The sequence below is a fragment of the Oncorhynchus nerka genome, linkage group LG13, assembly GCF_034236695.1.
Source record: "Oncorhynchus nerka isolate Pitt River linkage group LG13, Oner_Uvic_2.0, whole genome shotgun sequence".
NCBI lineage: Eukaryota > Metazoa > Chordata > Actinopteri > Salmoniformes > Salmonidae > Oncorhynchus > Oncorhynchus nerka.
The window spans coordinates 39,949,671-39,962,786 of NC_088408.1; the positions used below are offsets into that span (position 1 = coordinate 39,949,671).

General features: G+C 42.2%; 1 protein-coding gene across 1 annotated transcript; it reads right to left on the reverse strand.

The window, feature by feature from the left end:
• Positions 1-5,210: 5,210 nt before the first annotated feature.
• Positions 5,211-11,005, reverse strand: LOC115139530 (gastrula zinc finger protein XlCGF17.1-like). The gene is made up of 2 exons (XM_029677027.2): positions 10,444-11,005; positions 5,211-6,518 (listed from the first exon to the last, which is right to left on the reverse strand). Exons 1-2 carry the CDS (start codon positions 10,760-10,762, stop codon positions 5,809-5,811), a joined length of 1,029 nt encoding a protein of 342 aa, XP_029532887.2. The 5' UTR covers positions 10,763-11,005; the 3' UTR covers positions 5,211-5,808.
• Between the last annotated feature and the right edge of the window lie 2,111 nt (positions 11,006-13,116).

Genomic DNA, 13,116 nt, shown 5'->3' on the forward strand with positions numbered 1-13,116 from the left:
TTGAGCCACAACAGTGGCAAGCCTTGGGCTCGTCACATTCCTTGGCCTCGTGCTCTTCCGACCCACAAAATCGACACCTCTTGGCGCTGCACGAGGCCAGGATATGGCCATAGGCCATACAACGCCTGCAAAATGGAGGCTGACGGGCATAGTATAGGGTTCCCCTGTCAGCCCCCAGGGAGAACATCGCCGGAGGATGGAGGTATCCATCCTCACTCTTCGGGGACTCCCTGAGTAACGCCTGGAAACCTCTTCTCCCGTCCCAGAAACCCAGGGAGTCCCTGAGGTACCTCGCTGAGGAGACATTGTCCATGTATCTCCCCAGAAAGGCCCTCACTTCTTCATCCTTCACATGCGGATTGTACATGTTTACGGTGACCACCCTGAAGTTGTTCTTTGCCAGGCTGGTCACCGCATAATGGCACAGGGGTCCTTTTTTTCCGCTTCCTTTGCCATCTTCAATACGTCATCATGTTTCTCTTCCTTGTGAAATGTCACATCAAAACCTTTTTCATTTGGGTTGCCTTGGAGGCAGAGCACTTCCTTCACCTCTATCTTGAGGCATCCCGTCAATATGGTCCTTCCAAAAGTTTCCCTGCCCCAAGGCACCATCTCCTTTTCAGTCCATGAAAATCTTACGGTATTTGCTATACCAGTCCCCGGAACCGACCTTGTTTGCTTGTTTGGATTCATTTTTTTTCTTCTTCAAAATAAGGCTCTCTTCAGTACGAAACCTTCAACCTGAAATAAAAACATCTTTAATAGGACGAAGGTGGCGCAAAACCAAAAAGGTGGCCCAACTAAAGGTGTTGACTCTCCACATCTATCAAGACAACTGGAGCACTGGGCCAGACACTCTTAAATAGCACCTGGACCAGCTCAGGTGAAACACCTTCCCACTAACGAGATGGACAAGCCAGCACAGGTGTAACACATACTGACTAACACCAATCAGTGCGTCCTACGTGTTAATGAGCTATACGCGCTAACGACCTATATGCACTAACTATCTATACGCGCTAACAAGCAATTATTTTTTATTTAACCGGGTAGGCTAGTTGAGAACAAGTTCTCATTTACAACTGCGACTTGGCCAAGATAAAACATAGCAGTGTGAACAGACAACAACACAGAGTTACACATGGAGTAAACAATAGACAAGTCAATAACACAGTAGAAAAAAATAAAAAAGAGTCTATATACATTGTGTGCAAAAGACATGAGGTAGGCGAATAATTACAATTTAGCAGATTAACACTGGAGTGATAAATGATCAGATGGTCATGTGCAGGTAGAGATACTGGTGTACAAAAGAGCAGAAAAGTAAATAAATAAAAACAGTATGGGGATGTGGTAGGTAAATTGGGTGAGCTATTTACCGATGGACTATGTACAGCTGCAGCGATTGGTTAGCTGCTCAGATAGCAGATGTTTAAAGTTGGTGAGGGAGATAAAAGTCTCCAACTTCAGTGATTTTTGCATTTCGTTCCAGTCACAGGCAGCAGAGAACTGGAAGGAAAGGCGACCAAATGAGGTGTTGGCTTTAGGGATGATCAGTGAGAAACACCTGCTGGAGCACGTGCTACGGGTGGGTGTTGCCATCGTGACCAGTGAACTGAGATGAGGCGGAGCTTTACCTAGCATGGACTTGTAGATGACCTGGAGCCAGTGGGTCTGGCGACAAATATGTAGCTAGGACCAGCCGACTAGAGCATACAGGTTGCAGTGGTGGGTGGTATAAGGTGCTTTAGTAACAAAACGGATGGCACTGTGATAAACTGCATCCAGTTTGCTGAGTAGAGTATTGGAAGCTATTTTGTAGATGACATCGCCAAAGTCGAGGATCGGTAGGATAGTCAGTTTTACTAGGGTAAGTTTGGCGGCGTGAGTGAAGGAGGCTTTGTTGCGGGATAGAAAGACGACTCTAGATTTGATTTTAGATTGGAGATGTTTGATATGAGTCTGGAAGGAGAGTGTACAGTCTAGCCAGACACCTAGGTACTTATAGATGTCCACATATTCTAGGTCGGAACCATCCAGGGTGGTGATGCTAGCCTGGCGTGCGGGTGCAGGCAGCGAACGGATGAAAAGCATGCATTTGGTTTTACTAGCGTTTAAGAGCAGTTGGAGGCCACGGAAGGAGTGTTGTATGGCATTGAAGCTCGTTTTGGAGGTTAGATAGCACGTGTCCAAGGAAGGGCCAGAAGTATACAGAATGGTGTCGTCTGCGTAGAGGTGGATCAGGGAATCGCCCGCAGCAATAGCAACATCATTGATATATACAGAGAAAAGGGTCGGCCCGAGAATTGAACCCTGTGGCACCCCCATAGAGACTGCCAGAGGACCGGACAACATGCCCTCCGATTTGACACACTGAACTCTGTCTGCAAAGTAGTTGGTGAACCAGGCAAGGCAGTCATTAGAAAAGCCGAGGCTACTGAGTGCTGATAAGATTTTGGTGATTGACAGATTCGAAAGCCTTGGCCAGGTCGATGAAGACGGCTGCACAGTACTGTCTTTTATCAATGGCAGTTATATCGTTTAGTACCTTGAGCGTGGCTGAGGTGCACCCGTGCCCGGCTCGGAAACCAGATTGCACAGCGGAGAAGGTATGGTGAGATTCGATACGTGCTAACGAGCTATACGTGCTAACGAGCTATACGTGCTAACAAGCTATACGTGCTAATGAGCTATACGTGCTAACGAGCTATACGTGCTGAAGTCCAACCTCAAAACATAAATGGAAAAACCAAAGCCTGTAACACCTTCCCCTTTAAGACAACAAATATATTATATATTTTGTTGGACAAGTTTGCTCACTACCAACAGAAAACAACTTCCATTTCACATTATAATCAATTACAATGCTTTACCAATATAAACATGGTTTCTCCTGGCTGTCACCAATTAAAAACAAGAAAAAACATTTTTTTTTCAAATATTTTTTATTTTTCTACAATCTTATTTTTTGAAAAACTCACTAGCTTCTAGAACTCTCTTCTTCCTAAATCTCATTAGCTTCTAGAACTCATCTCCAATACGGAATAACGTGCAGTCAAAATAAATTGTGATCCATGGCAACGCACTAGCTAAACACAAAACATTTTTGACTGCCCACCATTGAGAATTTGTGCAACCAAGTTGTCCTTACCACGGTCTGATTTCAAGAGGGAACTCCTGCAATATCTGTAGTAACTTTCCACCTCACTGCACAGCTTCTCTCTCTTTTCAGGGTTCACTAGATAGGCATGTTGTTGGATTGGGGCCCAGTCCCCAATGTCATACTCTAGTACATTTGGGTTGGCATATCTGAGAATGAACCCTGATATTCTAAAAGCAGGGCAACAATGTCAATATAATTTGTACCCAAAACTTGTCAGTTGGTTACATAAATAATCATGATTGCTAAATATTACATGAATTGTAAATATAAAATATCAACACCAAATGTACACCCCTTTGTTCATATGTATTGGCAATAATTCACTTAAGATACACCCCTTTTTTCAATTTTCACCTAAAATGACATACCCAAATCTAATTGCCTGTAGCTCAGGCCTGAAACACGAATATACATTTTCGTGGTACTATTTGAAAGGAAATATTTTGAAATTTGTGGAAATGTTAAAGGGATGTAGAAAATATAACAGAATAGTAAAAGATAATACAAAGAAAAAAACAACCGTTCTTTTGTATTTTTTTTGTACCAACATCTTTGAAATGCAAGAGAAAGGCCATAGTGTATTATTCCAGCCCAGGTGCAAGTTAGATTTTGTCTACTAGATGGCAGCAGTGTATAGGCAAAGTTTTAGACTGATCCAATGAACCATTGCATTTCTGTAAAAATGTTGTATCAAGACTGCCCAAATGTGCCTAATATGTTTCTTAATAAGTTTTCATGTTCAAAATTATACACTCTCCTCAAACAATAGCATGGTATTATTTCACTTTAATAGTTACTGTAAATTGGACATTGCAGTTAGATTAACAATAATTTAAGCTAACTGCCAATATCAGATATATCTATGTCCTGGGAAATGTTCTTGTTAATTGCAAAGTCATGCTAATCACATTAGCCTAGGTTAGCTCAACCGTCCCGTGGTATGGTGCAGCATGGAATAATGACATTTTTTATCTTTTGTCAGGCTGAGTGTTTGAAATATGAGGTGATTTGAGACATGCTTCTTCAGTAGAGGCAGGTGGTTAGATCGTTGGGCCAGTAACCGAAAGGTTGCTGGATCTGAATCCCGGAGCTGACAAGGTAAAAAATTGGTCGTTTTTTTTAGCAAGGCAGTTAACTCGCCGTGGATGTCGATTTAAGGCTACCCCCCTACCCCTCTCTGATTAAATGCGGAAGACTCATTCAGTTGTACAACGGACTTCCCTGAAGACTATTTGCGTTTGAATTTTGTCAAGAAATACTGGAATGGCATAAGATTGTTAATAAAATTGATTATTGGCAAATGTATTATTCTGTGTCCATGTGTATAGGCTGCAAGTACGTTGAAATGAAGTTGTTTTAAAGTCATTGACAAAATGACATATTTTCAACTAAAACCGAACGTATATTGGTCAACAACATTTAGCTATTTTGGTGGGATAGTGTTAAGGGATTTTTTTAAAATTAATAATGACTAATTATGTATACATTCCAATCAGGACTGACTAATCAGAATACTATTATGTTACTGTATAGATGTCTGAATTTTCTTTTAATCCTTGTCCTGGATATAATGTGTGTAAATATAATCAAGAATTAGAACAATGACTGTCTGTTCCTTGGTAGAAATTAATGAACTTATAGTCAAACTGGCTAGAATGCTTATCTACACATCTACGAAGGCTTGAGAACTATACAGCCATTGTACTGGAGTGGAGATGAGACGGGATAGTATGAAAACTAATGACGTAATTTTCAGTTTATAACCTGTGGTAAACTGTATCATGTTCAGTACTCTCGAGAATAAACGCTGCTGATTGATTTTGAGACTGGTCTCTGTCCATTTTATGCAAATAAGAGTCTTACACATTCTTAGAAATTGACAGTGTTTCATTTTAATTGGGTATTAATACATATAGGAATTTAATTCCTGCAACAGATAGTCCCAATGTCAAAACACAGTTTAAACGTGTCCAAATCAATAACCAATATGCAGAAACAGGTTGTGATATATTGAACCTAAACATAAAATGTACAATATAAACACATCTGCCACAATAACCATATTACTTTTATTTATTAAACAAGCACCTTATAAACTGCACAAGCACCAGAAACACTTGTTTTGACAAGTAGCAATAATTAGTGGAGAAATCAGGTTGTACTGCTGTTGAAACTAACACAACAAAACACGTGGAAATTAGAGTTACCTGTTACCTCACTGATTAGAGGACAACCTGCAGAAGACAGTCAGCTACATTTTGGAGCGATGGAACACTTATTTGTCATCACTCATCAAACTAACAGCTCAAAAACCACACGGAATCTGGGAATAATGTGTACATCACTGGTTAGAAGACAACTTGTAGAAAACAGCTAGGTACATATTGATTCAAGTGGGTCACCGACGCGGTAAGTGCAACACAACTCTTTTTTGTTAGTCACTTTTTGTTAGACCACATAAATAGTACTCTTCCATTTCAGAGCCTGGATTTTTCCCGAGGCTAATATCTATATCACACTGAAATCAATTGAACAGGGGGCAAACGTTTAGGGTTCTACATTGTGACTTCATTAAAATACTCCTACTACAATGTTAAAACATTCTACATTTTGAGGTTTTATTTCATTGATATCGTGAAACTCCTTCATGTATGTTTTTTCTGATGTTTGATCAGAGATCTTTTACTAGAGTATCTCTTATCACATTGATCACAGCTATAAGGTTTCTCTCCTGTGTGTGTTCTCTGGTGTATAGTCAGACTGCTAGAAGTAACAAAACTCTTCCCACATTGATCACAGCTATAAGGTTTATCTCCTGTGTGTGTTCTCTGGTGTGATATCAGGCTGAATGACTGACTAAAAGTTTTCCCACATTGTTTACAGTTATACAGTTTCTCTCCTGTGTGTGTTCTCTCGTGTTTAGTCAGACTACTAGATGTAACAAAACTCTTCCCACATTGATCACATCTATAAGGTTTCTCTCCTGTGTGTGTTCTCTGGTGTGATTCTAAACATCCTGAAGAAACAAAACTCTTTCCACAGTCAGAGCAGCTAAAAAGTTTCTCTCCTGTGTGTGTTCTCTGGTGTTTAGTTAGACTGCTACATGTAAGATATCTCTTCCCACATTGATCACAGCTATAAGGTTTCTCTCCTGTGTGGATTCTTTGATGAATTGTAATGCCTGCTGAGGAGGTGAATCTCTTCCCACAGTCAGAGCAGCAGTGAGATTTTTTCCCTGTAGGTCTCTGCTGGTGCTTCTTGAGGAGTTCGGATCTGGAGAGACCTTTCTCTGCCTCGTCAGCATCATGAAGTTGTTGAGGCTCCCCAGAGGATCCAAGATAGACACTTCTCTTTCCTGTGTGAACAGAGTCAGGCAGATGGTTAAAGGCCCACAACAGTGGAAATCCATAGTAAAAGGTGATGCCAACAGCATAGCCATGATGTTGTACAACAATTGACGTCTGTAATGAATGTTAAAATTATTTGACAATTGTCTTAAGACAGTCAAGTGAGAAAGTTCTAGTTTGTCTTGTTTTCACATTAGTAGTAACATCGATGATTGTAGGCCAGAAATAAGTTATTCAAGTTGTTGAAATCCTAAGCACTGTTCCAGACGACTTTTGGTCTCCAATATCGGCCCCTTTCTGTGTTTGCTAAAATTGCAGCACGAGGGCGATGCGCACACAATTTGATTGCAGAAACACCTCCCTCCTGATGAGGAAACCGCTAGTTATGGATGTAGTATATCTGCCTGGAGCAAAAATGCAAAAATGGTGAGCGAAGATTTTAGATTTTCACAATGTATTCTGAATATTACAGCACACTATCAGCGCATGATCAGGAGTGCTACTCAAGGAAACTCACATTAAGCTCTGTGTCTATTCACTAATTCACTCATGAGCTTTTAAGTCCCCTGATCTGGAAAATCTCTTTTCACATTGGAAGCGGTGGTATGGCTTTTCTCCTGTGTGTGTCCTCTCATGGCGTTTTAGGTTCCCTAACCAGCAAACTCTTTTCACAATGGGAGCAGTGGTGTTGTCTCGCTGGTTTGGGTGTCTCTGGGTCTGGTTTCCCTGAAGGACTCTTCCTGCTGTCATAGTGAGAGTCTGGTCTCTCTCCTGCCAAAGACAAATAGTATCTAGTATCTTCCTATGAGGTGTAATCTAGACTATATCCCTCAATAAAAGAGCAGAACTGGTCATCACGGACTAGCTGTAGTGCTTTGTAGGCTGGGTAAATCCATTTGAATTCAAAACATTTTTTACAGCATCCCTTTTGATTTAAAAACAATATTTCCTTACATGTTTGACTATGGAAGAATTAGTAAGAAAGTTACTTTTTGTAACTGAATGTAAAAACATTAATGAGATATACAGTACCAGTCAAAAGTTTGGACATGTAAGAGTATAGCTTCTGTCCCCTCGCCCGACCCGGGCTCGAACCAGGGACCCTCTGCACACATCAGCAACATTCACCCACGAAGCATCGTTACCCATCGCTCCACAAAAGCCACGGCCCTTTCAGAGCAAGGGGAACCACAATTTCAAGGTCTCAGAGCAAGTGACGTCACCGATTAAAACGCTTTAAGCGCGCAGAACCGCAAACTAGCTAGCCATATCACATCGTTTACACTCACCCCCCTTTTGACCTCCTCCTTTTCCGCAGCAACCAGTGATCTGGGTCAACAGCATCAATGTAACAGTATAGCGAGTGAAGTCACCGATTGAAACGCTATTAGCGCGCACCACGGCTAACTAGCTAGCCATTTCACATCGGTTACAGACATACCTGCTCATTCAAGGGTTTTTATTTATTTGTACTATTTTCTACATTGTAGAATAATAGTGAAGACATGACAACTATGAAATAACACATATGGAATCATGTAGTAACCAAAAAAGTGGTAAACAAATCAAAATATATTTGTAGCTGCCTTGATGACAGCTTTGCACACTCTTGGCATTCTCTCAACCAGCTTCACCTGGAATGCTTTTCAAACAGTCTTAAAGGAGTTCCCACATATGCTGAGCACTCGTTGTCTGCTTTTCCTTCACTCTGCGGTCCAATTCATCCCAAACCATCTCAAGGTTGGGTGATTGTGGAGGTCAGGTCATCTGATGCAGCACTCCATCACTCTCATTTTTGGTCAAATAGCCCTTACACAGCCTAGAGGTGTATTGGGTCATTGTCCTGTTGAAAAACAAATGATAGTCCCACTAAGCGCAAACCAGATGGGATGGCGTATCGCTTCAAAATCAAATCAAATTTTATTTGTCACATACACATGGTTAGCAGATGTTAATGTGAGTGTAGTGAAATGCTTCAGAATGCTGTGGTAGCCAGACAGGTGTGGGCTTTTCCAAATAATTTCCAATCAACTGAATTTACCACAGGTGGACTCCAATCAAGTTGTAGAAACATCTCAAGGATGATTAATGGATACAGGATGCACCTGAACTCAATTTCGAGTCTCATAGCAAAGGGACTGAATACTTATGTAAATAAGGTATTTGTTTTTTCTTTATAATAAATGTGATTTTATTTCTAAAAACCTATTTTCGCTTTGTTATTATGGGGTATTGTGATGTCATTATGGGGTATTATGTGTAGATTGATGAGGATTTGTATTTATTTAATCCATTGTAGAATAAGGCTGTAACATAACAAAATGTGGAAAGACTTTAGTGACATAAATAAGGGGTTAAAAACATTTTTTTATTCTCTCTCAGATAGAGGACAGACACTTCAGAACAAACTTTCTTTAGATTTTTTTGGGGGAAACAATGTTACTATGGTTACTGTTGTTCCATGTTGTGAATGTTATCCAATGTGTTACTATAGTTACTGTTGTTCCATGTTGTGAATGTTATCCAATGTGTTACTATGGTTACTGTTGTTCCATGTTGTGAATGTTATCTAATATGTTACAGCAGTATGGACTAATAATTTTGTTTTACAATTCAAAGTCAGAAAGACAAATTTTCCTTGGAGGGTGTTTCTACAGGACTATACTGGGGAAGCCCTTCATGTTGGAGGGTGTTTCTACAGTACTATACAGGGGAAGCCCTTCATGTTGGAGGGTGTTTCTACAGTACTATACTGGGGAAGCCCTTCATGTTGGAGGGTGTTTCTACAGTACTACACTTTTTCTAAAGAGACTCACCTATATCTTCACCACACAACCCTCCCCTTCTTCTTGTCTCAACATTTTAAATTATACTCAAGAGACATTATCTTCATACCTATTTGAGATGCTTTTCACTGACAGCCGCAACTCAGTAATCAACGAGGCCTATTGCCACACACACTGCCCAAATAGGCATAAGCCTACAAGCTTGTGATTTGAAACCAAACACAGCTATTTTTTTAAAGAAGCTAATGATCCCTGATTCCTCTGTGGCAACGTCACACTTTCTGGTAAAGGATTTTCTTTCTTTCTGTATAGACAGGAGTTATTATATAATTTGGGCAAATTTATCTAAATGTATTTACCTCTTGGGCCCACCACTATGCCATTTCTCTCCTGTTCTATTGGACCCACCACTATGTCAATCTCTCCTGTTCTATTGGACCCACCACTATGTAATTTTCTCTTGTTCTATTAGATCCGCCACTATGCCATTTCTCTCCTGTTCTATTGGAGACCCACCACTATGCCATTTCTCTCCTGTTCTATTGGTTTTCATATCAACTTTATTTCGTTGTCCAGAAGCCAAAGGCACAATCCTAGTTGTTGCAGCTGTAGACTCCCCCTCTTTCTAAGTTCCTAAAAGAGATTTTCATCTGTTAGATATGAACTTCTACCAGGTGGACTGTATAGAACGGTGTGTTCATGTCTGTGGATTACAATGGATGACAATAATAAGAAGTATACCCAAAGAAAGGGGAGGCGGGAGCTAGAGAATCCGCAGTGCCGCATTGTGGACAACGACTCCCCTTGTTTGGTCGGAGAGACTTCTTGTTAGTATATCCATAATCTTTGGTGTAGCCAACCCAACTCTCACATGGCACTATTGGTGGGCACAGTGTGTAGTAAATCATCACTACACAAAAATCACTACATGCCGTGCCCCCCAGTCTGCGGTCAGCAGATAGACCCTTCTTAAATATATATGTTAAGTCACTTTTTGGAAACAGAACGGAAAAAACAAGGGGTAGCTTGCTCTCTACGCCGTCTGATTGTAGACATCGGTCATCATCCTAGGGCCCTTCATTGAAGAGGTATTGACGAGCCAACTCCGAATATCCAAAGTTAAATACCGATTTAAGGCCGTACTTACTGGTGTTAATCAGATATCCTATCTCCTCCTCTTCATCTTCATCTTTCAATGTGATAGTAATCTCCCCTTCCTTCTTCACTCCAAAAACTGTATCCTCCTCTTTCTCTTCCTCCTCTTCTTTGACTATAACATCCTCCTCTTTCACTCTGAACGAGTCTTTCTCTTCTTCTTTCACTGTAACAGCCTCACACTCTACTTGTTTTTGTATTTTGACATCCTCTTCCTCCTCTTTCACCACAACGTTCAGCCACAGACCCTCTTCCTCCGTCCAGCAGACTTCCTCTTCTTTAACAGGAGGGGAGAAGTTTAGGGAGCTCATGTTCGGGGATGTTAGCTAGCCAACTATCATTAGTGACCATGCGAGTGCTAACTTACCCAGCCAGCTACTATAGCTGACTAATAAAAAATTACGTAATATTAAATTAAATAGGTTAACAAGTAGATACGACAGAAGTGTGTCTAAAACACATTAGCTAATATACGCCAAAAGCGTATAAACAGCTGGAATATTTCGGCTATGTTGGCTAGCAAGCTACCGAGGTGTTTGACGAACTGTTTATGAAGACCCGTCCACTAGATTATACGTCACACTAGCAGCATCGCCTGAAAGACTTACATCGCCGTCAGCTGACTGGAGTGGGAAACGCAGTTGAGGATCATATTTTATTTTCAGACAAAGATTATTTTAAATGAATTTAATTAAATAATACCATTATATTGAGACATACACAGACAGGAATGTGTTGATTGATTAGTGCGAATAAAACATGTTTACCACAGCATATTTAAGGCAGTTTCATTAATTAAGTCATACTACATCTAAATTAGCAGCTAGCTACAGTAGATCTATACTGCTCCTACAAGGTGTAACAATACCTCATATAGATGTATATAAGGAACAGACTAGGTCTATACTGCTCCAACATGGTGTAACAATACATCATGTAGATGTATATAATGAACAGACTAGATCTATACTGCTCCTACATGGTGTAACAATACATAATGTAGATGTATATAATGAACAGACTAGGTCTATACTGCTCCTACATGGTGTAACAACACATCATGTAGATGTATATAATGAACAGACTAGGTATATACTTCTCCTACATGGTGTAACAACACATCATGTAGATGTATATAATGAACAGACTAGGTATATACTTCTCCTACATGGTGTAACAATACATCATGTAGATGTATATAATGAACAGACTAGGTCTGGTGTGGGGCTTTAAGGCGATGCTGTTAGTGTGACGTATAATCTAGTGGACGGAACGCTTCTTTCAACAACTGTGTCACGAGTCCGACCGAGGGTGTTTCCCCTTCCCGGGCGGGTGGCGCTCGCGGTCATCATCACCGGCCTATTAGCTGCCACTGATTGTTTTTCCTCCCCCTCCTTGAATGTTTAGTGGTAGCACCTGTTCTTGTTTTATTAGTTTGTCTTTATTAGACAGCCGGCCCGCCTGGTTGTTGTGCGGGATTATTTTCATTGTAAACCTTCGGCTCTGTTGTAAGAGGTACGTGCTTAGTCGTGATTTTCTCCATTGTACTTTTTCCCCTGTGTTTGGGAAACATTACTTTTGTGAGCACCCTGTGTTGCGTTGGTGCTAGTAAAAGACGCATAGCATTGAACTCTGTCTCCTGCATTTGACTCCACACCCACGACACCCGGAGCATTACAGAATCCCGCACCACTGATTTATGGAGTCAGCAGGAGCAGCAGCCAACCCTCTCCCATCGATGGAGGAACGGGTTCTCCACCACACCACCGTCCTCCATCGGATCGGATCCGCGATGGATCAAGTGATGGAGAGAATGGACAGATGGGAGAGGAGTGGTCTCCTCTCTCCACCTTCGGCACCCACGGTTCCGGACTCCCCATCTCCCGACTCCAGCACCCTCCGTCTGACGCTACCGAGGGCTTATGATGGAGCGGCGGCGGGTTGCCAGGGTTTCTGCTTCAGCTGGAGCTATACCTGGCCACCATCAGACCCACTCCCTCAGGAGCAGAGAGGGTGAGTGTCCTCATCTCCTGCCTCACGGGTCGTGCTCTGGAGTGGGCGAACGCAGTCTGGAATGGCCCAGACTCAGCGCGGGAGCACTACACAGAGTTTTCCTGCCGCTTCCGTGCCGTGTTTGATCACCCTCTAGACGGCCGAGCGGTGGGAGAACGACTATTTCATCTCAGGCAGGAGAAGAGGAGCGCCCAGGATTACGCGCTGGAGTTCCGGACCTTGGCAGCCGGATCTGGGTGGAACGACAGGGCCCTTATGGACCACTACAGGTGTAGTCTCCGAGAGGACGTCCGCCGGGAGTTAGCGTGTCGGGACACCACTCTGTCACTGGATCAGCTGATCGACATGTCCATTCGACTGGATAATCTGCTGGCTGCCCGCGGGCGTTCAGAGAGGGTTCTGTGCGTTCCACCACCCAGCCCCTCCGCTCCCATTCCCATGGAGTTGGGAGGGGCTACGCCGAGGGGTACCGGAGGAGGTGGCCTTCCGTGCACCAACTGTGGTCGGAGAGGGCACACGTCTGATCGGTGCTGGGGGGGTCCGTCTCGGAGTAGAGATGGCAGGCGGAACGCTTCTCGGTCACCCCAGGTGAGTCAGCATCAAACTCACCCAGAACCCCTTGTTGGCCATATGTTTGTCTTAATCTCTTTCC

Coding starts and splice junctions, on each gene's coding strand:
- LOC115139530 (XM_029677027.2), bottom strand. CDS start 10,762: ATGAGCTCCCTAAACTTCTCCCCTCCTGTTAAAGAAGAGGAAGTCTGC. Junction 6,519..10,443: donor AGGATATCTGATTAACACCA/GTAAGTACGGCC, acceptor CTGTTCACACAG/GAAAGAGAAGTGTCTATCTT.